Below are 27,539 nucleotides of genomic sequence, written 5' to 3'. Positions count from 1 at the left end.
GTTCCTTTAGTGAACAATTTTTTTTTTAATTATGATAAGATGAAAATAGGTTACTCTTTTTCTGAGGATAGGAATAAAATTAGCTCTCATTTTATCTTCCACTAATTTTGGATACTTTGGTGATCGGGTTCTCTTTGTAGATTATTTTTTTCATGGTCACTGGCTGCATTCGATGCACACTTCCAGAAAACAGTTCCTAGACACTCTGAGTGCAACAATCTAGAGAAAGGAAGACCACACAGTTACCATCTCTTATTTAAAATTTGGTCTTTGTGATTCATTCTTAATATGTAAAACATCTGATGGCAAAATAAGGAAGTCTAGGGGATACCAGCCGTGCATGCATGTTTTTCCTGCTTATTTCTTTGGTGTCTAAATAGCAGAGATTTTAGAACTTAATTTGAGATTTGAGAACTTATTTTTACTAAATGCTTAATTAGTGGAAAATAATTCAAATTTTGACCATGTTGGTGAATCTTATTTTAATGTCCAGTTTTACTTTGTTTTTTTCATTCTAGATAAACTTTCCTTGGAAGGAATAGTGGTGCAACGTGCTGAATGCAGACCTGCAGCTAGTGAAAATTATATGAAACTGAAAAGGTAGGAGTGCTCTATTACAAATGGATATGTGGTATCTGACTTTGATGCTTTTATTATTGCCTTACTAGGGATGGATGACTTCAGTATTATCATGGTCTTACGTAGGATTTATACAGGACTGGAACTGTTCTTGCTTTTGGGGTGGATTTACTGTAGGGAGGGAATGAAGGCTGGCGTGGGGCTTGTACCTCCCTCTGGTATTGTCTGGTGGGATGATGTAGACTTCTGCATTCCATCATGTGCAAAGCTCTTACTAGAGCACACATAGTGCCTCTTCATACCTGAAATTGTGAATGTATGGCTATATTCAAATGGGATTAAAGCTGAATTTCCTGAGGACTTAAAGGTTTACCTTGGTCTGGTCAGGACACGCTTCTTGAGTATGGGCTTCTGTGTGGATTGTCCAGATTTAATTCTACTTAATACTGTGCCATGCTAGATGAAGAGCATCTCTGAAAAGATATTTAAAATGCCCAAAATAGGAAAGAGTTCAGGGAGAAGTGCTAGACATAAACTGGCATGCTTGCTAGAAAAGGTAATGGCTGAAAATGTCAGAAGTGGCATGGAAACCACGAGACATACATTTAACAGAATCATTTAGTGACTTTTGAAAATATAATCTGATACATCTAGAATTTACCATGATTCATATATCATATGGATAATTAATTTGATGATGTACTCTAGTAATAAAGCAGATTTGGAGTTGAATTGTGCATTATATTAAATACATATTTATATATTTTAAGCATGTGGGTTTTAATTAAATCACCCTTTTATATTGTGAGTTTGTTGTAAATAGAGAAATGCAAAGCAGGAAATTTCAGGAAGAGAATCGTCCGTGACTAGTTTTAGAATCGTCAAAAGAAATGCAGAAAAGGCAGAGTGATGTTTTTCCCCAATTCCTGATCTGTTTTCTGTGTATCATATACTACATTTACAGTATCTTATGTTTTAATAACCTCCTCTGTCATCCAGACTGCTCCAGTATTTCCTTATTGTGTTCATTCAATTCTGAGACTTTATGTTCTAGCTGTTGGCAAATCAGTACCATAAGTTAGCTCATGTACAGTGAACTGCTTCATTTCAGACTGTGTTCTGTGATTGCTATCATGATTTTTGTCATCAGTGTGAAATGGAGTATGAAGCAAATGTGATGTTACTAGAAAAGGACTCATTTCAATCTGGCAATTTTAAATACATACGAATATAATCTGTGGGATGCATTTGCTTCATAATTGTTTTAATCACAGGTTGTCTGATCCAAGTGCTTTTTTGCATTTTGTACACAATTTTCTATTAGTTGATCAGATAAGCTTCTTCTGGTAAGGCCACAGCAGGAGACCAAAACAAAACTGATAGCTTTAATGATATACTACCCAAACTCTGGATTTTTCAGCATTCTACTTCCTGTCACGCATGCATGCCTGCAGCCCCTCCTGGTCTTTGATTTTGTCGTGTTCAACTCCTATAGGAGCAACAAAGATACAAACACAAAGGCAGGTTTTGTGCTTGGAAGCACTGGCAGCTGAAAACTGATGGCACCGTTGTTTTTTCTTTCCTGTAGAAAAATTGTCAGGCTGTGTATGCCTAGTTTCTAACTTTCCATGTTGTTAAAGATTTGTTGCCTTTTACCGAAAAGTTTTAAAAAAAAAATCATATCTGGTGGGAATCAGCATGAGATTTAGCAGATCTAACAGTCACAGCCTCAGAAGAAATTGGTTTATGTCCAAATACCGTCTCTGGTATTTGAGTAGTAGGATCTAACTTTTCTCTTCACTCAGTTTACTCTCTCCCACCCTCAACATGCTGCAGTCTGTATTTGTTCTTAAAAAAGGTGACAGCATTGAAGATAAACCACATAAGTTATAGAACTGTGTTTATATTAAACCATTTTTATTCATTTTTCTATTTACTATTGTGCTTTACATGAGAGAGACTCTCCAAAGGTGGAATTGATAATACTGATAAAACAGCAAGTCTGTTGTGTAGGCTTTAAGTGCTACAATAGTAAGTTGAGTTGGGAAGGAAATAAAATTAAAAGATAAATGCAGTTGCTTCAAACTTTGAAGATCTAGAAAATGAAGTTAAGCTGCACACTCCAATAACTGTAATAATGTGTTTTCTGAGAGCTGGCAGTGACCAAAAGGGATTATATACCTCCCTGGTATTAAGTGCAGATATAGATCCCATCTATTTTGCCATCTGTATCTGGGTCAAGGAGATCGGCTGATGGGTATGTGGCGTGGCGTGGCGTGGTTCCATTTGATTTCCATTCTGCTCTTGTAGAGTTTCAGTGAGAGGACAAAGTGATGGTCTTGTGATGGGGCTGCCAGCAGTGAGGTGGGAGATATGTGTGATGTGTGGGTTTAAGGATGGGTAATGAAAGCACAGAATTTGGTGACACGTATGGGTGAAAGCATTATCAAATGTAGCAGACGGGAGGGTTTTTTCCTAAGGAGCAGCTTTTGATTTCATTACAGGAAGGGTGTATGTTCAGAGCACTTTGAATACCAGGTACAAATGTGTGTCTAGGGATAACTAGTCAGAAAGGTAAAACAAAGGTTGTGTGACCTTCAGTTGGTATCTTCCATTTTGGAAGTTTTGTTGTTGGCAGGCTTATTTATTTTTTTCCATTTTCCTGAACTTCAAGTTCTAGAAGGGGAACAAATACCATGAAACACCTGCTATCCTGCACTAGTAAAGCTTCATGCTATTGAATTTCCTAGAAATTTTTTATTAACAATGTATTTGTTCTTTGTAACACCTTAATGATGAGTTACACATTTGCAGTTACTGCTGGTGATGCAGTTGCGGCTAGCTGAAAAATATATGTGTCTGCACTGGGAAGGACAGGGCACAGGGAGAGAGGAGTCCCCCAAACATTCAAGATCCCCTCAGGCTCCAGATGACTTGAGAGGAGATGAGAATAAGATGGCATGCACCCTATCTCAGATTCTCTCTGCCACATTACCTGTTTCCATCCTTGCACTGGTCCTCACGTCCATTCTGTTTGTCCCTCTGACCATAGCAAACCCTCTTCTTCCCCAATTCTTTCTCAGCCCCCCTTTCCCATTTCTGTTTACTTCTGTTTCTCCATTTCCTCACAGAAAGAATTTTATTTTCAAAGATAATTTGAACACATTGGTATCATATACACTCAAACTATATTTCATTTTGAGGAAAAGTTAAGAAGAAAAAAAAAAGTCCCTGCGAGCCACTTCTGCAAAGCTCCGATTCAAACTGACATTGTCAAGTTGAGTAGCTACAACAAGGTCTCCAGGACTGCTCAGGTCCTTTGCAATGGGGTGGCTGGGCACCAGGCTCACAGTTCTCAGGGGAGGTTGTGAAGGCACATGCAAAGTGCAGCTCAAGCAGTTGTCGAATGCAGTGTTTGATAGCGCTTCCCCAACAGTAATGGATGGCAGGCAAAAAATGGGATAAAATCAGAGCCTTTGTTTCATTCTCAAATGAGCCGGTGAAATGCTGGTCGCCTTTCAAAATGGATTTTGGGAGACTCTGATTCAGCTATACATAATCTGAATTACTGAACTCTCCCAAACTGTACACCAAATAAAAAAAAAAAAAGGAGTCCCAGGATTACAGAAAGCCTAGAAGAGCTGACATTTAACACTGCAGTGAGGCTGATAATCCCTATAATTCTCTTAAGTAACTTAAAAATACATCCTGAAGTATCGTTAGTGAAAATGGTAGTTGCCAACATGGCAGCTTGTAACAAGGCTGCAAGAATTTTGTATATCTTCTTGCTTTTTCTTTTAAGAGTTTTCTACAGAGAGTGTGATGAAAGTCCTTAGAAAAAGCTACTGGAAGAAACGTGCATCATAGGCTTTTAGGAGAAATGGGTTGCAAAACGTTCTAGAATAATTAGTGGACTTCTGCGTTTGAAAAGTCGCATTTCTTTACAACCATATTATGGAGGCCACTAAAAGTCCTGACACTTGGTGGTCTAGGCCAAGCGAGTGAAATTTAATTAGTGCAGATGAGTTGCTCATCTTCTCTAAAATACTGTGAGAGTATTGACTGACAGTTCAGTATATTGCTGAAAATAAGCATTATGCCAGTTTTTTTTCCCAAATACCCCCTACTAGCAAAAGAAAATGCATGATTTGACCAGCATGCCACTTCATATATATTCTTGTAGATATGTTTAGTTGGCTATGAATTCCCTTTCAAAATAAATGTGTATGAATCCATTCGTGCATTTTCCACAAAGGCTGACACACTGCACAAATGCTGTTCAGTTTGTTTGAAGTGGGAGGCCATTTTTACGCAAAACTGAGATTGCATCTGCCTGTCACTCAATGCAACCTTGATTTTTTAAGTATCGAAGATCAATTTCTTTATCTTGAAGTAAGATTCAGCATAATACAAAAAGACGTTCCCTAAGATGTTTTGAGTAACTCATCATTAAGTACAAAAAATATATTTTTTTCCATGTGCTAAAATATTTCCAATCCCAGTTTTTCCTGGAGAATAACATGCAATTTGTAGAAAATTATCTAATAATCATGTTCATAAGGGTTAAGCTGTACCGTTGAGAGATGTATTTTATATTTCCCTTATGTTCCTGGACACCCACCAGTTTTTACAAATCAAGCAAATACCATTCTACTTGTGAACAATTGGACTGCAAAGTAGCAGGCACACTAGTACTTAAGTTTCTTTGTCCATTTTTGGTCCATCTTTCACATTTTTTGAATAGAGTAATGGAGAGGAGCAAGTACAAAAAATAAGGTTGAAGTGAGATGAGTTCAAGAGCACAGAGGAGTGGTTATTCCCCATTTCAGAGTTTGGGAGAGTTGCTTTTGTTGGTTTGCTACGTGTTTCTTTGTGATCTTAGGCTCTTTTCTCTGTCCCTTGTCCTTTCCATTTTGTCTGTCATCTTTTACTGTTCTTACAAGTGCTGTTCTGAGACTGGATTTTAATAGGTCTTTTATATTACCATGCTTTTTGCTCAGTGATATGAAAAGGTCCTCATTTTGGTCACTGCTTCCAGCCATTGTAATAATGCTAATAAATAAGGAATAACCTACTGTTCGTAATGCAGCAGATATTTTATCATGTTTCTCTTAAACCTGCAGCTGGATGCGGAAGGTTACCATATCCTTTTTACCCCATTGTTGTCTTCAGCTTCTAGTAGCCAGGTGTATATGGGCTAATTTAGGGGGACGTAGGAAAAAAAAAGAAGAAAAGAAAAGAGGCATGAAACATTCTTATTTTTTTGCAATATACTTTCTAGCATATGAATCATATTAGTTATGGAAACTGATACTCTCTTAAATTTTGGGAGAGACCATTGATCTGATCATTGGATCTCTGTTTCCTTCCTTTTGCAAATGCCTGGAGACAGAGGATGAAAAAAGTAGGCTTCCTTGCTGGCTGACTTACCATTCGTCTTTTGTTTTACCTTAAAATGGCTTTGTTACAGCGTGGCGTTGAATTTGCCTTCTTTCCGTCTTTTAAATATCATCATTTCCAGGTGAGAGGCACAAAATCACAGAATGGTTGAGGTGGGAAGGGACCTCTGGAGGTCATCTGGTCCAACCCCCTGCTCAAGCAGGGCCACCTAGAGCCTGTTGCCCAAGACTGTGTCCAGACACCCCTGCATTTCTCTGGAATTGAAATCATGTGATAAGATGCTGCTGGGATGCTCTCGTGTTTCTTAATAGGGGGCATGCTGAATGTGTTCTGTGCCTTTTAGAAAGGCGCATTGTTGAGAAGAGCCTAGCATGAAAGTCATTTTCAGAAAGAAGAGAGATGCTTAGGGATGCATATTTAAGAAGAGTTTATGGCAAATGTTGCATGGATTTTTCATTATACCCTGGGGAAGGAAGTCAATAGTTATAATTGGAGAGTTCTCATTGTCAAGTTTCTTTAACACGGAGTTCATGCAACAGTATTCCTCTTCTGCTGGTTACACTGCTCCTTTTCCCCGGCTATCAGAGGCATTGCATTTAAGAACATATCTAGTTTGCTTTTGTGGTAATTAGCCAAAAAGCATCCATTTCCTTTTTATCTGCTGAAAGGGGTGAGGCTAAAAATAGTCACCCTGGAATATGTTCAGGATTCAGTCGTAGCCAGCTTCTTCAGGCTGAAAAAAGCCTCATTCAGTACCAGTGCTCAGCACCAGAAGTTCTGGATACTTGTATTTCCAGTAAACCTAAATGTCAGTGGCACAGATTCCTTCTCTTGAAACCAAAGTCTTTGGTGTCGTACAGTGCTGGAGGTCTTTTTACCTTACTGTTACCAGGGCTACAATAATTAGAAAGGTGTCTCTGCTGCTAAGGTGCTTTCCAGATTTCAGTGAGGGACTTGTTTAGTACTTAGGGACATCCTTCCTGTTCCCAGGGCAGCACCAATTCCTTCTTTTCATCTTCTTTTCCATCTGTAGTATGAAAGTCACACTATAATGGGTGAAAATCTCTGAAAGAGAGTGCAGTTTTGACAATCATGACTTATGCTGTGTTACTAGACATACTAACCTTCTGTTCTTTTCATTTACCATCATGCTTGACCCTATCAGGGAAGGTGGGATACCTAACTAGTATAAAAAAGGCCATTTCTACATCGGTGTCAGAGATTGGATGTAAATCTTCATTTTCTCTGTTACGGAGCAGAGCTCACTGAAGCTCATGGATCTCTTCCTAGCCACCATGCCAGATGCTATAGTCATGCTGAGTACTGCCGGTGTTCTGGGTTCTGCAAAACTGCTTTGGCAACTACCAGGCTGACGAGCTCAAATTTACACAATATGTAGAATGTCAGCACCACAGCACATCTTCTATTTTTAAGCAACTTTGTTCACATACTACCGATGATATTTGCAATTTGTGAGAGATCAGTAGACTAGTATCGTCCAACAGTTACCCTGCTGCCAAGGAGCTCCAAAAATGGTATGATATCACTGAGTACTAAAAGTTATCCTTGTGCAAAATCAAAGATTGGAATCGCCAGGTGGCAAGCTCTGTTGGTGACGTATTGATTTCCTGGCTTATTAAAATATTTCTGAAATTCATGGAACTGCAGGAAGGCACTAAAACAATGGCCTGAAGGGTGACAGGGTACATATGTGTCCATCCAAATAGCACTTGTTACTTGGGATGTCGCCAAGTTCAAACAAGTTCATAGATGACAAACCATCCATCCTCTATTTCTGGTTCTTTTTTGAGGGAGGGTCTGTCGGTAGGGCTCCAATGCTTCTTAAACTGGGGTAGCCTGTGGTCACTGGGTGATGTAATTCCTGGAGACTCGTGAGCTTAAAATTCCAGCAGGAGCCTCACTCCTAGAGTGCCACAGGACCAGCTACACCACAGGGGAAGCAAACAGAGGTATCTCCTGTGCTCCTCAAAGGCTCTGTGCTCTGTGGGTAGAAAAGATCCCACCTTTAGAAATTAATCACAGCATTACATTTTATGGGAGAATCTTTCATTCTTTAAATACCTCAGATACTCATACAAGCTACTGAAGCACTGCAGCCATCAGTTAGTACTCAGATGCAATCCTGAAATGTTTTCCAAAAGAGAGGATATTGTGCAGCCACCTGCCAATGCTCGAGTCTGGGATGTTTTTAAAATGACTTGGGAGTTGAATTCAAATGAACACCATAAAACGAAAAAAAATAGTAAGTTACTTTTTTTTGAGAGAGAGAGAGAGATATAATGTAAAATCCTTTGAATTTCAGTCATCTAGAATACTTAAACTCACTTTTTTTCCCCTTGAATTATCTGGATAGAGAAAATGAGACTGGCAGTATCAGAGGCCAACAAATTATACTTCAGTTGCAAATACAGTGAAGGAGCTTTAAAATCCTAGGGCTTTTGTTTACATTTCAAATCAAGTGCACATCATTTTCAGTAATATTTTTCACAAAAGCTCTTCTACAGAATGTTACTTTCCACAGCTTGAAAGAAGCAGAAATGAATACAAAGGACCACTGCCTAAAATATTTCTTGCGTACATTCTTGTGCACGCACAAATTTAACAATACTATAAAAATGATGGTTTTCCAATTCTTTGTATTTTCCATGCCTGCATTTAAATACAGATACATCTGCTTATGGCCTTAAGAGAAATATACGCTGCTATTTTAATTCTGTTACCATTGCAAGACCAACACGGCTGTGAGAGAACAAGATGGTTTCTCTTTGAAATGGTATTTTATCAACAGAATGTGACTTAAATGTCAGTGCTAGTGACGTGCAAATCATGAAAGTATTCCTTCCTTTTGAGTCTACATTGAGTTTGAAATTTGCAAGCTGCTTTGTGCTTTTTAATGAAATACATTTCTTAAGTGAACCTCGTAGACAATAATCATACAATTCCTAGGGTTTCTGGTTATGATCTATTATGATGTTTCTGCTAAGATGTTGCCTCCTTTGTTTGCAGTTAGTGGTTTTGGCTGGGATTTAATCATTGTCATTTCAGTATCTGTGATGTGTCGCTGAAAATTTTGCACTATACACTAAGCCAGTACCATCAGTGGGACAAATGCATCTGCACTGGTAGAAAGGGTATTACAAATCTGGCCGTAAGTATGTTTGTTGAATAGTACAGTGTCAGTGTGAAACTGTTGTAGGGCTGATGTGCTTTATCCATACCTGAGACTGGAATGAGAAGGTTTTTCTGAGCTAACCTTGTACCTTGAATGCTGTGATGTACCCCGACAGGAAGGCATAAGAGTGCTGTGGACTTGCTGCCGCTCAGTTCCTTCCTTCCCTGCTGCCTGTGGCAGAAAGCTGGAACTGAGCAGTTTTCTGACAACCACCTGTAATTATTAAGGTTTAGGATCAGTGGTACTTTAGTTTACAATTTTGTTTGAGTTTGTTCTTGTATAATATGGTTGTCTTCTGTAGCACACACATATATATGATAATATGCAAGGTCCTGCACCTGACTGAGGGCAATCCCCAATGTCAGTACAGACTGGGTGATGAATTGGTCAAGAGCAGTCCTGTAGAGAAGGACACTGGTAGATGAAAAATTGGACATGAGCCGGCAATGTGCGCTCACAGGCCAGAAAGCCAGTTGTATCCTGGGCTGCATAAAAAGCAGCGTGGCCACCAGGTCAAGGGAGGTGATTCTGCCCCTCTTCTCCACTCTTGTGAGACCCCACCTGGAGTACTGCGTTCAGTGGGGTCCCCAGCACAAGAAAGACATGGACCTGTTGGAGCGGGTCCAGGGGAGGGCCACAAAAATGATCAGAGGGCTGGAACACCTCTCCTGTGAAGAAAGGCTGAGAGAGTTGGGGTTGTTCAGCCTGGAGAAGAGAAGGCTCCAGGGAGACCTGATTGCAGCCTTTCAATATATAAAGGGGGCTTATAAGAAAGGCAGAGAAAGACTTTTTACCAGGGCCTGTAGTGACAGGACAAGGGGCAATGGTTTTAAACTGAAAGAGGGTAGGTTTAGATTAAACATAAGAAAGAAATGTTTTACAATGAGGGTGGTGAAACACTGGCACAGGTTGCCCAGAGAAGTTGTGGATGCCCCGTCATTGGAAGTGTTCAAGGCCAGGTTGGACGGGGCTTTGAGCAACTTGATCTAGTGAAAGATGTCCCTGCCCATGGCAGGGGGGTTGGACTAGATGACCTTTAAAGGTCCCTTCCAACCCAAACCGTTACGTGATTCTATGAAAGTAATACATGGATATAAGACTGGCCAATCAGTTTCATGCCTAAGGCAAGGAACTGACTCCTGCCTATGCAGGGAAGGCAGAAATGCCGTGTTGCACAGGAGTTGTGAAGATCTGTTTTGCCTTGGAGGCGTCTGTTCCAGATGACTGCTCTGTGCTTTCCCAACGCCTCACAAAAAGCCTGAAATGTCCAAATACAAAGTTAAAATGGATAATGCTGCACCTGAGAGTTGTCAGCTCCTCCTGTTTCAGGTGCTTGCAAGCCACAAGTTTGGAAGCAAGGTATAGCATAAAGTGAAACTGAGAGAGATTATATGCTAGTATTTGAAATTAAAGTTTCCAATAGAGTGTAATTAATATAGCAAAGCCACTAAATGGAAATAACAATTAAAAAAAGAGGTGTGCTTATCTTCACCCAAGTTGCTGACACACCTAAACACTGATAATGTTCTGCACTAAAAGTGATTCTGCACAACTGAATTAATATCCTGCTGATATCCATGTATATCATGTCAGTATGTATTGATATGTCACCTGCCCTATCAAAATTCTTTCATTTTCTTCTTTTTGGGATCCATTGTCTTTACTAAGGTGTTGTAACATAGCTATCTAAAGCCGTTTCTAGTTGGGCCATCTCTGAACAATTTAGAAACCACTGTGTGCACAGACCAGGACTTAAGCTTACAAGGTGGAGGGGAGCAATAGTGAAACCTGCGGCAGCAGACTGACTGAAGTTGGGATGTTTTGGAGGACAGACTGATTTTTTTCAATTGCTCGCTCTCCATGTGTGTCTTCTCCATTCCCCACTTTTCCTTCCCTTCTCTCATCCAGCGTACTTATCTCACTCAAACTTTAAGTGTGCCGGATGCTCCTAGTGTTGCCAAGCACTGTTGAAGATTTGCTGATAGGAATTTAGGGTGGCCTTTTCTGACTCGGTTGAAATTGCAAGTGAGTTTATCCAGGGGTCATCTTCATCAGCAGCTTTAAAATATAAAGCAATTTAATTCTGTGCTCAACTCATACAATGTGTTCTATTGACAATTTACATTTGATTTTACAGATAACTAATGCCAGAGATGGCAAACTTCCAGCTTTATTAAGGTATTAGTCCATCCTGGCAGACGTTTCACAGAATTCATTCTGCTGCAAGTCCAAAAAGATCTGCCAGAAATTAACAGGTACAGCACTGTCTCGCAGGTCCTGGACACACTGAAACAGTAACTGAGAGAACTGTGAACAGGCTGGGTCCTAACCAAAGTTAATGCCAATGAAGTATCTATGTTAGGTCTTTGAATACTTCAGTATTTTTGCAGGAATATCTTGCTAACCCCTTTTTTAATGCTAGTGGCAGAATCAGGAGGAACTGTACCCTGCGACTTGTAATACAAATTTGAATTACTGTCCTGCTGTTCCCTCAGATTGTGTGTATGTGCTTGAGTGCTGACTGAGACCTTGCCAAGGAGGAAGATAAAGAAGAAATAGTAATGAATTAGGAAAAGAAACAGCTCACCAAAGAGCTTTCCTCTGCTCCTTCTGCTCTTGGACTGTATTCAATTCTGAGGCTTTGCGCAGCACTCCTATTAACAGGCATAGGGAAGTTTGGGATTTTACAGGGTTCATTTCTGTGAACAACATAAGGCTCTGGCTTCATGACTCCAGTGTGCAGACGGTGGAGACACACGGGCTTCTGTCCTTCTGCAGAATTGGATGAACCATGTTAACTCAGGTTAGAATAAGTTAGGAATGTGACAACAGCTTTAAGATGAAGAATCTAAATGTAAAAAAATAGGCTAACACGAGTGCTTAACTTCTCATGAATCCAGGCTCTTGTTGATCCTTAGACCATCATGACCACAACAATGCAACCGCTTCAGATTTAAAAGCAGAGGGAGGTGAAAAAATGACTTGCGAAATCGTTTTGATTAAAAAAAAAAAAAAAAAAAGGTTTAGTTGGGGCTAGAAGCAATGAGACACACATTCTGGCTGCTAAGCTCATTTTTAAAAGTTCCTGTGTCATATCTGAAAGAAGGAAGAGAAAAGATCCTAGCTCTCCAACAGTGTTAACTAGAGCTGTTTGTGAGGTTAAAGCAAGCCCTATGTTCAAAACCTGTTACGAGGCTGACCATTATCTGTATCGTAGTTCACTTCATTTTTTCTGACTGGAAAACAGACAGGAGAAACGGCAGCACAAAAATATCCATGGCCAGATTTCTTTATGTAAAAAAAAAGGGAAGAAAATCCCAGCTTTCTGGAATATATTTTGAATTGAGAAGTCATCTTGAAAGAGAAATTTCAGTGTATGTGAGTGTAGGCAGGAGTATGAAAACGTGTAATAAAAATAGCAGACTACATGGAAATCAACACTGATATGTGGATGCATACCTGGGGATGTTACATGATAATATCTGAGAGAGAAATATGCGTTAGGTCTGTATTTATATAGTACTTTTCAAAACGAAAAAAAACCCATAAAATTTTCAAATTATATTTCAAATAATCACTTTATTTTGAATTCTAATTTCAACTCAGACATTGGCTCCTGTTCTCACCTTTGGGAACTGCTTAGAAGAATCAAGATCATTTAACTACTTTGCAGTTGGTGGCACATGCTGAAAAGGGACTTTTCAACAAAGTCCTTGAAAAGTAGGTACTCTTTCTCTGAAGTGAAATACAGGGAATAAGTACTACATCCTAAAAGTCTGAAACTATGATCAAAATGCTTAGAGAACTAAGAAATAGCTATATTGCAGAAATGACCTTTCAGTTGACAGGAAGTTAATTGATCGAAATCATGATTTTCAAAACAAGTGGGTGTTTTTGTAGGCTCTTGGAAAGCACAACTATGGGTACAGCAAACTGAGAATTTTCATACACAGTCTTTTTGGTATCAGAAGCAAAAGATACATTTTGTAGATTGACAAAATGTGTAACTTCATGAGGTTAATTTGTTTGTACTGTATAAAATAAACTGCCCTTCAAGTCGGTATGGTAAACCAACTGGAAAAACCATCAATATTTTTATTCAGCACTATTTAGTGATTCTCTTACTGTACCTAATGTCTTCAAAAGAACACATTTCAGATGTGCTCTAAAGTGTCAGTTGGTCTTTGTTACTATCAGCATGATGCAGGAGCAGCATCTGTCAATGGGAATGCAATTTGTGATAAAATACAGCTAATTAAATCCCTGGAGGATTCATATTCACACATGCTGTGAAACTGAATCATACAAATATTTCCTATTAAATTGTAGCAGAATTAAAGTGTCTATTTTAATTTCTAACTGTGTGCCCCTAAACCCTTTTTCCCTGTCTTTCTACCACAAATGTAAAGTAATACGAAATACACTTTATTACTGCAATAGCGACCAGGAGAGATACTCAGGGTAACTTGGAGAGGAACACCTACAGCATAGTTATGCTGCCGCATAATGGCGTAGGAGTAATGGTGTAGGTTTTATAAATTGCCATCTAAATCACCTGATCTGAGTAGATTATTAAAACTGGTTTTATTGCTATTTCTTTTTTTAACTCTTTTTAGCTCTTTTTTTATATTAGTAGGCAAATATCCAATGTAGTATCCACTCTAGGGGGGAAAATACTTCCCGCAAACTGTGCCAGTTTGTGGTACCTTAGCAAGGACAAAGCTAGCAAATAGTTCTTCCAGATTCAAGCCATTTTATTACAATCATACACAGCTGTTTTTGCCCCTTCTCTATCCTGAACTCTTAGAGTTGCTTGGTGTGGCACAGAAAGAATTATCAATTAATACATCCTTTTGCTGTTTTTAAAAAAAAAGTAACTTTGAATGTCACTTGGATATTAGTTTGTACTCTGCAGAGGATATTAATATATGGCATTTAGATACTTTTTCTTTATTATTTCATTAAGCTGTATGTAAGTGAAATGGTAGGCTAGTAAATGATATATGTTAGCTGTAGCGTGCATATGCTGATTTTTGTTCCTGAGCATGCGTAAGAACCAATGCTTGTGGAAAATGAACTGTGGTTTTGTGTATTCAATGAAGTATATTAGTTGCTGCATAGCCTGTGCCTATGTATTCAAATTTGTCAGAACATAGATTGGAATACGGGAATTATTTGGTTTAATTACTTTATAGACTCTTATAACCTAAGAAGTTGTTTTCTATTACACTCTACTTCACATTTATAAATGCGCATAGTGCAACTCAAAGAGAGGTTTCACATGCTTTAATTACCTAAGCATATCATTTGTGGAAGTCTAGAAACTTGCAAAATGGAGGACAGGATAAAGTTTTGGGGAAATAAATAGGACTGTATTTTTATCTTCTGTGTATATACTGGGACTTCAGCTGTGTGACGGAAAGTAAGATTTGTGAAGGCTGCTTGAAGAGCAGCTGCTTGGCCTAAACAGGGTGCAGTCAGTCATCTGAATTGGTGAGAGAAAAGCAAACAAATCATAACTGATCTATTGATACTATTTTCCAACAAAGATTTCAAACTTCAAACAGATAAAATACGCATTTCTGTTAATATAATTTTAAAAAAATATTGTAAAACGGTATGTGAGGAATCACAGGTAAAGTGTTACCAGCTTTAGTGAATCCAAGCTGGTATGTTTTAGCTATAGATACACGAGTTATGAAATAAATTGGCATACATATTTTGTTTGTGGTTTTATTTCTCTGAAAGGGTCAGTAAATTCAAATGGGTTTATATACCTCAGGAACTTCTTGGTCCCATCTGGGTGATGAGGCTGGAACAAGGCCCTTGAAAATAATATCCTCTCTTGTAGAGGAATACAACCAAATTAAACATACGTAATTAGTGATGTGTTCCAATCTGTACATGGGCAGCTGTATGATTGGCGCTGTGTAAATATTACAGAGATAAACATGAGTAATGAAAATCAGGAAGTGCCTAATTATGCATGAAGTAATTTGGAGTTACATAGATTATGGGCAGATGAATTTCAGAAACTAATGAGTGAAGCACAAGTGTCCTCTATATCATCCAGAGAAGATGAAGAGGATTTATAAGCATATTTGCCCAAATGTCGCATATGCCATTATTTTAATAAAAGAATAAACAGAGTTCAAGTCTGGGATTTAGGAAACCTGGTGAGTTGAAAGTAGAAGTAATACTTGGTAGAGATGTCCAAAACTTGCTAGAAAGCAAGCGCACAAGCTCTTACTAAGTTCAGAAAGACCTATGTCCTTTTTGGAAGCAAGGGAAACATCTTGTTACATGGTCAGCTTTGGTGTTTATATGGGCCTTTTGATGTATTTGTGAATCTATATAAAAAGTGACTGATGTATAAGACATTTATTTGGAAAAATTTAAAAGGCAAAAATTAAACGATGTTTTGAATTCATGACATGCTACACCAGCCACGTGGTTATTAGGAGCTTTTAGGGCCTGATCCCTAAATCCTATCAAATCAAGGAGGAAGACTTCCATTGGGTGCAGCAGGTATTAAATCTAGCCCTTTAATGGTGGTGCAGAATCCTATGTCTTAGCTATAGTTTGTGGTCATATAATACTTGGTTTGCTTTTTTAATTGTTTTTGCTTTTCTCACTGGTCTGCCTCTACTATATAAGCAAAGAAGATACTGCTATAATGGTGGGGTTTTTTTCCTGAAACAAAATGCAAGGTGGAGGCCACCCATTCTGTAACACTGCCTTCAGAACGATTAAGTGTTACTTTGTCACCCAAGTGCTCTTCGGATAACCTGGCTTCTCACACTGGCTTGACAGTTGCATCTCTTCTCTTCATTAATCACTATGAACACAAGCAAGTGCCCTGGACTCAGTTACTGTCTGAATAAAATAAATTGAACCTGGCTTTGTCTTCGGTTTTGAGTGTGAATTGAAAGTCCCCTGTGAAGGGAATTGAGGCTAAAAAGGGTCATCTGCTCTGAGCTCTCAGGGACCAGGCAATTAGCACACACTTCCTTTTTGCCTCCTATTAAGATAAATCAGTAGTTTTCATTCAAAGTATAGGCATCTTTCTTACTTTAAAAAAATAATGTTTTGCTTTGGTTTTGTTCAGAATGTTTCTTAAGTTAAAGAAAAAAAAATGTTGAAGGTTTGGCAAGATGCAGAAGTACTTCCAGTTCATTGCAATATTAATAAAGAAGGGAAAGAAAAGTTAGGTTTAGAGGATTTAGCTATATAAAAGCCAGCTGACAAGAGAATCATCTTGTTCAGACATAGCTTCTGGCTGCAGTAGATAGGAGCTTTTTGGAAACAACTCTGTCAAAATAAAGGACTCAAAACAAACAGCTAGTAGCCCATCTCAAGGAAAATGAAGCTGTAGACATTTTTTTAAAATAAACAAGATTGCAAGAAAGAAATACTTGACTCTTCAACAATTTCTGTTCCTCATTGAAATAGCCTCGAGGATGCCCTACTGTGACTTCTAGGTAGAGACGGAAGTGCAATAGTAGCTTCACTATCTCCACTTACAAACGGATGTGTTTCTCCTAAGAACCCTGAGTATACGAACAAAATTCTGTCTGATGTCCCTAATCTCCTATGTGAAGTACAGAAAATTAATATTTTATGATGGCTGTCTGTTGGTCTCTCTTTTCTATTTGTTGGTTATCTTTTTTCCTTCATATTGTGCCTTTACTCCTTTTTGAAGAAATCCTCTTTTATTTATGTAATTGTGGCTTCTTGGTTATTTAAAAAACTCTTCCAAAAAACCTCCCAGTTTTCTGTAACATGTTTCTGTCTACGTTTTCCTTCTTCATTTTCTCTAGCTTTAGGAGATGGGCCTATCTGAATGTCTGTACAGATACATAGGGTTCCCTGCTTGAGACTGTCCTCATCAGGTCATGACTATGTTACTTTATCCTACCTAAATGTAGTAACTCCCAAACTTTTTTTTACTTTATTTTAGTTCTTTTAGTTCTTTTCTATCACGGGTGTAAATACCCAGCTTTGTCGTGGATGTCCATCTTGAACACGTAATTTAATTTCTCTGCAGTTTCATTGGCCAGCAGGAATAAATGTTTCACTTTTTTCCTCTTCTGCCTGTTTTTGGCTTTGCTATTTAGCTTGCATGTTATTCCAAAGTGGTACCTCTGTGTTTATTTGCATGTTCAGGGCATGGCCCAGTGGGGTTTGTTAATACTCTGTAATATGCCCGTATCCAAGGGTCGTGAAAGTCATTGCATTTTAGATGGTTGATTTTATGCCGTGTTTTCAAGCAGGAAATAGTTGTATGAAGAAGCTGACCAGTCCAGATTTGGCGATTGAACTGATGGTGTTCGTCTGCATGTCTTGCCAGAAATTCTGTAGCACGGTCACTTCCGAGCTTCAGGCGAAAACCAGGTCCATCTTACTTTCCTTTGTCTATATGGGTCATATGAGATGCTTCTTCCCTCCAGGACTCTGAAGTCAAAAGCCTTGCTTTTGAAATAATGCTTACTCAACTCAGAAAGTCTTCCTTTCAATTTTTCTTCTATCTCTTAGACTTATTTCCAACAATAGGATTGCAACAATATGTGCCTTTGTGTCCTTGTATTGGATCCCATCCTCTGTTAAGAGGTACCTTTGAGCAGAAGCTAATTCAATCTACCACACATTTGGAATGACATTAAAAATGTTTTTTTTTTCCTCATCTACTGTAGCTGTTTATGACATTTGTTTACTGGCCCAGTAATTAACATTTCTCAGGACTGTCATTTCAAATGAGTGAGAAGAAATCACAACAATGTCTGATATGTTTTCTCTTTCTGGATTGTCAATTTTATTGAGCTGGAGCGAGTGCTTAGTACATCCAAATCTTCATCTGTTTCTTACAGACCTGCATGTAGCTACGCTGTAGTTACAAAGGAGAGACTCTGCGGCTGCTCACTTTTGATATGCCATAGAGGGCATACCTCATGCCTTGCACTGCTCAAGAGAAGGGGGGAGTGCAGAGTCTCTTCAGTTTTCCTGCTAAATCCAGCACGTTATGCTTGTCCTGTTATACACATAATCTCATATTTGATGCATATAACATGTTTTATGCCTGAATTTAAGACTGTCTCTAGTGGGTCAGAGCAAAAACTGCCTCACCAAATGTCACAAAGAGTTGCCAGTAGTGGGTGGCTTAGAGAAGACTGTTAGAACAGGGCAAGCACCTGCTGATACTTCCTCAGCACAATCCTTGAGTCTCCAGCAGCTCATACCTCAAGGACTGTTGGGTTGTCCTGGTGTTTAACAGCCATCAATACAGTTATCTTCTGGGAATTTATCCTTTTGAACCCATATGCACTTTTAGCATCCATAATATCCTGCAGCAAGAAGTTCCATTATTTATTTACATGTTGCGTGAAGAACTGCTTTCCTGTCTTTGCTTTGAATTTTCCTATCTTATAGATTTAATGCCTGCTAGTTCCGGTATTCAAACCATACAATTGTTCCCTATTTGTTGTCTTCCTGGACCAAACGATTTTGTAGACCTCAGTCATATCTTCATCCCTCATTTTTCTCTTTTCCAGCCCTGAAGAGTCCTACTCTTTGTTTTCTCTTACAACATAACTTGTTCCATACCTCTATGAATTTATATGGGGGCATAATAGTGCCCCAGTAGTTCTTGTTTCTTTTACTGTCTTTTCAAAGAAGAGAAAACTGCCATTTTTAATGAAATACTGTTTCGTTAATTGCAATATCTTACTGGCCTGGAAATAATCATCCTCGCTACTGAGGATGCGTAGAATAATAATGCTGAAATCTCACCCTGGCTTCTCAAGCATTTAGCTCAGGTTTGTGTTTGCAATGCTGGCATATCAGATGAGCATATAACCAATGTGTAAGTCTGACTTTTCAGCTGCTTATAAGAAGGGGTCTTGCGTATGAGATGTCAGCATTTCTGAAGTCAGCTGGCCGGCTGCCCTGATGGTGGGTGGTGCAGGGAGTCGGCTGGCCTGGGAGTGCAGGGCTCTGGCATTCTCAGGGAACTCACAGGGCTGGACTGCCAGAGACAAGGCACTACGGATGCTCTAGCAGCCCCTGGGCTGGAGTCTAAGGTAGTTTTTGTCATTTTTGTCACCGCAGCAAGCCATGGAAATGGCAGTCGTGAAATGACAGGAATTGCATTAATTTCAGTCAGCAGCTGCTGAGGATACTGGGAAAGCATATTTTGTTTTGGGAACATCATGTTTGGGTTTCCAAAACAAAATTTTGAAGGATTTCTGTTCCATGAAAACTTTAAATGTTGGCTTACCTCCTGATTCAAGGCTTTTTTTTTTTCTTGAAAACACAAAAAGCATGTAATAAAAATTCAGATTTCCAGCCAGCTCTACTTATGCTTCAGTTGGAAGATTATTTCTCTTTTTTCTACATGTTATTAGTAAGAAACTTTATTACATTTACGCTTTTTGCATTTGTATTTCTCTCATCACTGCAGTGACTGTTAGTGTCCCAGTGTGCTGCTTAAATTTTCTTTTGCCTAATTTCGTTTCATTACTTCACTGCACAGCCTTCAAATAACCTAACTGCTTTTTTGTTTACGCCCTTGACATTCACAAATGATGATGGTTTTCAGTCATTCTGTAGCTAAGCTATTTGTCTCATAGTCTGCTGATTACAGAGTAAATATGCAGCTATGGAAAATACACATTCTCTAATGTATATTAGTAGAAGCAGATGGTACAATCTGTTCATCGATAGAATTCAGTTTCTAAAACTGATTTAATCTGGTTTGCAGCAAATACCACTCCGGTACCGTCTGTCATGGAACATGTGCGAAGGGAGAAGTCCCATTTCAGGTTGTTTGTATTTCATTGCAGTAAGGTGTTTATTTCATGTGTTACACGGGGTATCGCATACCAGAACACCTTTTGTAAACGTTGTTTCAATGCACAAGACTACTTCTTTGTTATTTGGTATTTTCATATATTATTATTTTTCATTACCCTTTTTGCATTACAAAGCTGTGTACTGCCAGTCCCTTTTGCAAACCTAGTTTTCATGCAGCCATTAGTAGAATTTGCACTTGAGAAGAAATGATGGTGAATTATTTTCTTAATTTATGAAGTGGAGAGGCATTTGAAATTAATTATAACAGCATTTTGCGTAAGTTGGCATTTTTCCCATTGTGAAAAAGAAGTTTCCTCTCTTCTTCAGAATGGAGGATTTTCCAAAATTATCAAGGCCAGAAAGCTGTTCATGTTCTGTTTCTGCTAAGCCAAATGCAGAAAAGAATACAGTGTGTAGTATCTGTCTTCTTCAGCTCAGACAGATCCTGTAACCTTGAAAGCAGGAACTACTTAGGCTGAAATGGTGAATTGCTACAGAAGTCTTGAGGCTCTGTATAGCTGAAGAAACATGCTAGCAGAGACAGCTTTCTTCTCCCCACTTACCACAAACACAAAATGTTTGCAGCTCTAGATACAGATGTTGCAAGCAATAAAGATGGGAAAGTGATAGGTCATTTATATTCCACTTCCTTCTGCACTGAAGGATGTGGGAATCCTCCAAAATCTTGTGGAGTTAATAGAATTAAAGGGTGTGGTGGAGTAGAGCAAGTAGGCTAAAAAATATTGCAGAAATAACGTGATACAAAAACATCCATTTGGAAGAAACCTGTTAGGCTTCTTACCTTTCTGAGTAATTGCTTGACTCTTCTCTGCATTTTGAGAATTAAATATTTGCTACAGCTGTTTCTTTCTTTTAAGTGATTCTGTTTCCCAGTTCTTTTCTCTAGAGTGTCCTCAGCTCCTCTGGACTTAGGGCTAGAATTTAAAAATTGATCTCCTACACAATTTAAACACTGTCCACCAGCTCCAAAGCTGTCAAATGACATGACTTTTACAAAAGGTTCTTTGTTTCCCAGTTCCCCTAGAGATACTTATAACTTTATTTTTGTACAAAGCCAGTAATTAACACACAAGAAAAATTAATACACATACTTCAAGGTGATAGTATTGTGTAAAAAGAAAGGAATTTAATAGGAGTCATATAAGTGGGGAAAATAACTGCTTTTTTGTACAGTAGTAAGTATATGTGATATACCGTGATTGTTCCTAAAAATATGCCATGTATGCCACTGAAGAGAGGACAGATACCCAGCAGTTCACATCGTTCTGAGCTGACCTATATTTACTGCTGCGTATCCTCTGCAGACAGCGGTATGTGTATTGTTTAGTACAGAGTACTTCTCACATTGGTGTTAAACATTTTTAAAAACTTTACAGCTCTCAAAATCTCTAATTACAAGGTAACTTTATATAAAAAGTTACAAATTTATTAGCGTTTCTAAGTGTAGTGGCTTGACCTTAGCTGGCCGCCAGACGCCCACCCAGCTGCTCTCTCACTCCACCTCAGCAGGACAGGGGGTGAAAATAAGATGGAAAAACTCATGGGTCGAGATAAAAGCAGTTTAATGAAAGAAAGCAAAGGTTGTGTGCGGAAGCAAAGCAAAACCGAAGGAGATTTATTCTCTACTTCCCATCAGCAGGCGATGTCCAGCCACTTTGTGGGAAGCAGGGCCCCAGTATGCATAGCGGCTGCTTTGGAAGACAAACGCCTTAATAATGAATTCCCCCCTCCTCCTTCTTTCTCTTAGCTTTTATTGCTGAGCACGACATCATATGGTATGGGATATTCCCTTGGTCAACTGGGGTCAGCTGTCCTGGCTGCATCCCCTCCCAATCTCTTGCCCGCCCCCAGCCTACTGGCCTTTGGGGGGTGTTGGAGAGACAGCCTTGGTGCTGCGTCACCAGCACCCTCCTAGCCACTATATGGGCTGCTATGGGGAAAGTTAACCCCATCCCAGCCAGACTCAGTACACTAAGATAAGCTGTTTTACACTGCCATTTGATGGGTATATGCACACTGAATTAAAAATTGCAGAAGTTTTTGGAAAACTGTACTCTTTTCTCAATAATAATAGTTTCATGGTATATTATGTTTCATGTTTGGATTACTAACAAATTCAGTTCCATGCAGGCTTATGACAAACCAATGAAACTTTTGTGGAGCATTTCTTCTTGTATATGTTTATTTCTTTTAATTGCAGCCTTAGGTGTAATTAAGAAAAACTATGCAGAGCAGGCTTTAAAATATAATGGTCCTGAAACTTCTTTCAAGACATTTTTTTTCTGTGGAGGATGTGCTCAACGAAATTACACATGCATGGAGTCTGCTTTCACACAGATCTTACGGACAAACCCAATTATCCAGCTTCCTATTAGGGAAGCTAGACAACGTTTGTGCTTCAGCCATTAACTGGTTTTGGAATTTGTCATGCCAGACAAATCTATAATCAAATCTTTGGGATTTTTTATTTAATAACAGAATAGGTATGGCTTCACAAAGTCTGGGTGAGTTTCTTTGTGTTCACAAATAACAGGCACTCTTCTGAAAATCTCTAATTAAGAGGAGAATACTAGTGTAGCAGAGCTCAGAAGTGCATGGAGCTAAGTTTATTTCTTAACAAATAAGCTCTCTAGGGAGTGTTCAAAAGATAATGTGCTGAGCTACCAAGCTTATGTTGTTGTTTTTTTCTCCAAAACAAAGGCAAAGTTAGTTTTTAAATTATATTTTTAAAATGCAAAATGAGATCTTACGCTTTCTGGGCTCAGCTGCCTCAAAACCTAGCCATGTCCTTGTTGCACCTTGTGGTCATTGGTGTGTTTTTAAAAGAAAGATATTTTGAAATAACCTTGAGAATTGTTGGTTTAAAGTTGTAGCAGAGCTTGAAGCTGAGTCTTGAGCCACAGCCTCCAGATCCTGAAGATATTTTCAAAATGCTGAGTGAGAGCTCTTATCAGGGGCTAACGGTGATATGCCTGTGGCTGTGATGAGCACTGTATACCCCAAAGATGATGCACAGAAGCCAAGTAAGACTTTTTAAGAAAATAACACTCAAGTTTGCCCTCTGCGGCAGGACTTCAAGGACCAGACCTTGAGGAAGGTGACTCGAACCAGGCTGAATGATGCAGGGCTGGTGTAAAACCATCCTTCACACAGCCTGGCGAGCAGGAGCAGAGCTCTGCGGCGGGTGGCCCCGCAGTGGCTCTTCTCTCGCTGTTGCCATCTCCTTCCAGCCACGGAGCAGCCCGGCAGCTCCCACCCCTATTCCTGCTTGCTGGGCTCCCTCCGCTGAGCTGGTTTCTGCTTCTGGCTTTGCTGCAGCCACGTACCCCCTTGCTCTGCTTGTGGGAGCACGGTCCCCACTCGAACAACAGCTGAGGGATGTCATAGCAGCGATTTTCAAGTGGAGGTGGGCAGGTATGTAATGTGTCAGGAGAGGGAGCTGGAGAAACACTTGTTTTGCAAAATAGGAGGAGGTAAAATGTAATTAAAGTGTTTTGAACAAATACAGCAAAGCAGCAGTGCTGTACAATTGGCAAAGGAAATACAGCTGGCTGAAAGAATGATGATCAAACTTTAAAAAAAAAGTTTTCTGCTTTAACTGATACATCTTTCAGTCTGCTCTTCAGTTTGCTGTCTTACATTTCTTTTTTTTCTGTGGCTTGCAGGAGAAACTGATAAGTTTTCCAGTTGGAGGATAAGCAAGACTGCTTTTTTGCATGGACTAAGGAGAAAGACAGGTTTCTTCCCTTCCTGTGTTTGCTCTGTTGTTTATAGTGTAGTGTTCCTAGGGTTGCTGAGCCTACACAGCTTTTCTTTTTAACTTAATGCTGATTTTGTTTGGATTAAGCATGTTTTCAGAGTTCAGTTAAAAACAATTTGGTTCTCTTTGCTTGTAGGAAAGAGTGTTGGGTGGGTTAATTCAGCAGTTCAATGTGAGCTAATCAGCAGTTCAGTGCAAGCACATGGTTAAGCTATTTAACAGTAGCTGAACTGTGCAAGATCATCTTTTAAGCTATTGACAGCAGTATATAGTCATTAACACATAGGCATGCGCAGTGCTTTCTCCCAGCAGTTTCATTTCAGTGCCTTTTGCAGCAGTCCCTCGCTGGTTGTTTCCAAGTTTATTTTAACAGAAGGGAGATAGATGTCCTCAAAAAGGCGTTCCGCTATCTGGCATTTTAGGTCTGCAGGCTAAGGAAGGAAGAGGCAGAGAAAAACCTCCAGGATTTGAGCCAGCTAGGTTTTCTAGGGAAGCAATCCAAATGTTTCCCAGATTGCCACAAACTGTTAAATTGTTTACAGTAAATTTTAACTGGAAGATCCCCAATGGAGCCAGATGCCGTGGCTATTTGCAGAGCTATGGGGGGAGTGGTGAGGTATTTGGGAAGTGGAGTTTCAGAGATGGGAGCACGTAGTCCGAGGCAGAGTGCTGGCAGCTGTAACTCCCTGAAGACATTTTGCAGGAGAAGGGGAGGAGAGGTTCAGACTGAGGAGAGTTAGCTGAGATGCTGTAGGGATTTTTCTTCATTTGAAGACTTGTAGCCAACAGTCTGCCTCTTTCTTTCCAGCTTCTCTTTAGCTGTGAGTGGTTTCATTGCAGAGTGAATTGACTGAGCTTGTTATCCACCTTTTTACAAGTAATTCAAGACCTAGGCCTTTCAGGGTATGGTAAAGATACAGCTTTTCTGTCTAACAGACTTATTCCTAAAATTCTCCTTTCTTGTTCCCATTAGCAAAATGTTACACCATTTCTGGATCTGCAGACACCAACAAGAAGTGTTTGGCTTTGTGTTGCCTGGACTTAAAAGTCCTCATTATTTACACCATTGGTTTCAAAGCAGCAACAAGCACTGCAGACTAGTTTTGGCAGGAAAATGAAGATGATGTGATTTTGAGACATGCCTATTTATTTTACTTTTAGAAATAATTAATAGTTGAGAATTTAAAATTTCTTTTCTAAAATGTAAATTGAAATAGTGTCTAACAAATAAATCCATTTGTTATCGAGAAATTTGAGGACTGAGGAAAATGGGAGCAGGAAAGGAAACTGCATCTTTGAAAATGGAAGTGGGAAAGGAGACTTCATCTTTAAAAACATGATAAAAAGGCAAAGACATATTCATCATTTTTGGTTTTTTGAATCACGACAGTGTTTTTCTGTAAATGATGTGTAGCGAAATTGAAATGATGTCACTGGATACTCTTCAGTCAGTAGTACACACGAGAAAATTTTAGATTATCATTTCATTATTATAATGGTCATTTCTGTCTTTAAAATATAAAAATACCTGAAGGTAACTTCATTTTTAAAGATCTGTTTTGTCTTGGTTTTTACATTAGGATGTCAGATTTTTTCTTCCCTCTTATCTCCTCAGGCACCCAAATATAATATTGGCACTAATTGGTTTATGATATCAAAGAAAATATTCAGGTTGACGTTTTTCTTAAACAGGAAATAGTTTATAGCTGCAAGTTCCCGAGTACAGGCACACACACTTTCAAACATGTTGTTTATTCATATTAGTGGGAGAGTGGGCAACCCAGGGTAGTCAGGACAGACCTAAAATATAGAACCTGATGGTCCCCAAAGTTTGGATAAGAATAGGACTCCAAACTGCGTAATTTTCAGAAAGGTGTACATGGCGTAACAGGGGGCAGAGCTGGGAACAGGGCTTGACTTTAAACATGTCTTATCCCAGGTTCCTGTTCAAAAATCTCAGGGGCACAGACATCATTTGTCACCTAGATCAAAACTCAAAGTGCTCAGCGCTTGCAGGGTTTAACCCTTTCACCCACGCTGTCGTTTTTAGCAGTCTACATTTTGTCAACGGTGTTTCAAATACTTTATTTCTCGATTGGTTAGTTGGTTGGTTTTGTTTGTTGACAATTTAGAATAAACTTCCCTTTTAGTAAGAGGCAAGAGATTTCCAAACATCTGGCTGCGAAGCAAGAAAAAGTCTTGAGCCAACAACAGGGAAGATAAAACTATTCCTTACACTTTTGCCTTAAAAATAATAAGTACACTTCTTAATATGTTTTTGCATGTATTTAAGCTCACTTGTAGATTTTCAAGAAGTCTGACCCCTCCCCAAAACCATGCAGTCTTTATTTTCTTTTCCAACTTACCTTCTAAACCATCTAGTAGTATAAAAGAGGAAAAAGTGATGTTGTATAGTTGTTTCCTAAAGGATCTTTTTTGATAGGAACAACTAAAATATGTGTGCATGCGTAGGTAAAATTGTATGTGATCCTTTTGAAAGGAATAAATCTGGCTCTAATTCAGGAGGATAATCGCCATGTTAAAATTAAAGGGCTGGGCTTTTTCTGTCCTGCTTAGATTGCTAATGAGTCACTTTTCCTAGATCTCTGGTCTTCGCCTTCTGTAGTATTAGTAATGGGCTTGTGAGATTCCTGGTGCTTCCCCCGAAGCAAGGAACCGCTTTCACTGGTTATTCATTCCTACCGATATTTAAGACACGGACATCTGCGTGTGTTGTACAGACTGCTGTACAGGCGATGTCAAATGGTTAGCTCAGAGGTAGAGGTCTGTAGATTTTCACATGCATGTCTTACCTGAACAAACCCAAAGGGAAGCTAAGACTTTTTAACCTACTTTTTCCACTTCCTTGCTTTTTTTCTGGAGTTTGTCCACCAGACTCCTCCCTATCCGGTTGTTCCTGTTGTGTTGTGCTTCTCTTCCAGCCTCTGTGTCGCCTCCCTCTCTTTTTCCATGTGGGACTGGTGTGTGTCATGTACATCTGCATGGCTCTTCAGAGCTCTCTCTGAAATTTCACCTGCGTTCCCATTTCTTCTGGCGTGCTGCCTAATTTCTTCTGCTCGGCGTACCTTGTCACTCTGGCAGTCTTATGCTTCGTCTCATGCCTGTGCTTGAGGTATCCCACGTGCTCCAGACAACACAAAAGGACATCCAGATTTTACTTCACCCTAGTTTTAGACCTTTCTGTCACTGAAATAAGCCGCAAGTATAAGCACCCTGGTAGAAAAATGTACGGTGTCCTGCAGTTTTATCCACTTAGAAATTAAGATGAGGTGCCCCATATAGAGATACAGCATGTAACGGAGCATGCACGGATGGATTTGCACCCTGGCTTAGTCCTCAGAGAAGACTGTCCCCTCTAGCTCTGCTTTTGTTTGTTCTTGAACTTGATCTTCTCACTTGTGTTGGGGTTTGCATTGGGCTGAAAACTAGGCAGAACAGAGACGTTTGTGGTGTGTATATTACTAAGAAAATGTTGAAAGTATGGTAGGAACCAATAATGGAAGGTTTGTTTCCCTTCTGGGCACTAATTGATTGAATATGATAACCATACGATGGAAAGGACTGCAAAATCCTGACATTTGCAACAACTGCAGAGCTGCAGGCTTCTCTGCTCTTCCAGAGTACACGAATTGTAATAAGGAAATGTTCATTTCTTTGCAGTAAGTGATAGGATGAGAGGAAACGGCCTCAAGCTGCCCCAGGGGAGGTTTAGATTGG

General features: G+C 39.3%; 1 protein-coding gene across 2 annotated transcripts in view; it reads left to right on the top strand.

Annotated features, from left to right (window-relative positions):
- Positions 1-27,539, top strand: part of GTF2F2 (general transcription factor IIF subunit 2) — a 91,324-nt gene that overhangs the window by 41,965 nt on the left and 21,820 nt on the right. For both annotated transcript variants that reach the window (XM_050912929.1, XM_050912920.1), the window contains one exon: positions 519-600. In XM_050912929.1, coding sequence (XP_050768886.1) covers positions 519-600 — 82 coding nt within the window. The remainder of the gene's footprint in view (positions 1-518; positions 601-27,539) is intronic.

The sequence above is a fragment of the Gymnogyps californianus genome, chromosome 1 (genome assembly GCF_018139145.2).
Source record: "Gymnogyps californianus isolate 813 chromosome 1, ASM1813914v2, whole genome shotgun sequence".
Classification (NCBI taxonomy): Eukaryota; Metazoa; Chordata; class Aves; order Accipitriformes; family Cathartidae; genus Gymnogyps; species Gymnogyps californianus.
The sequence above is the reverse complement of the archived record's forward strand: the minus strand, read 5'-3'. Positions and strand labels throughout refer to the sequence as shown.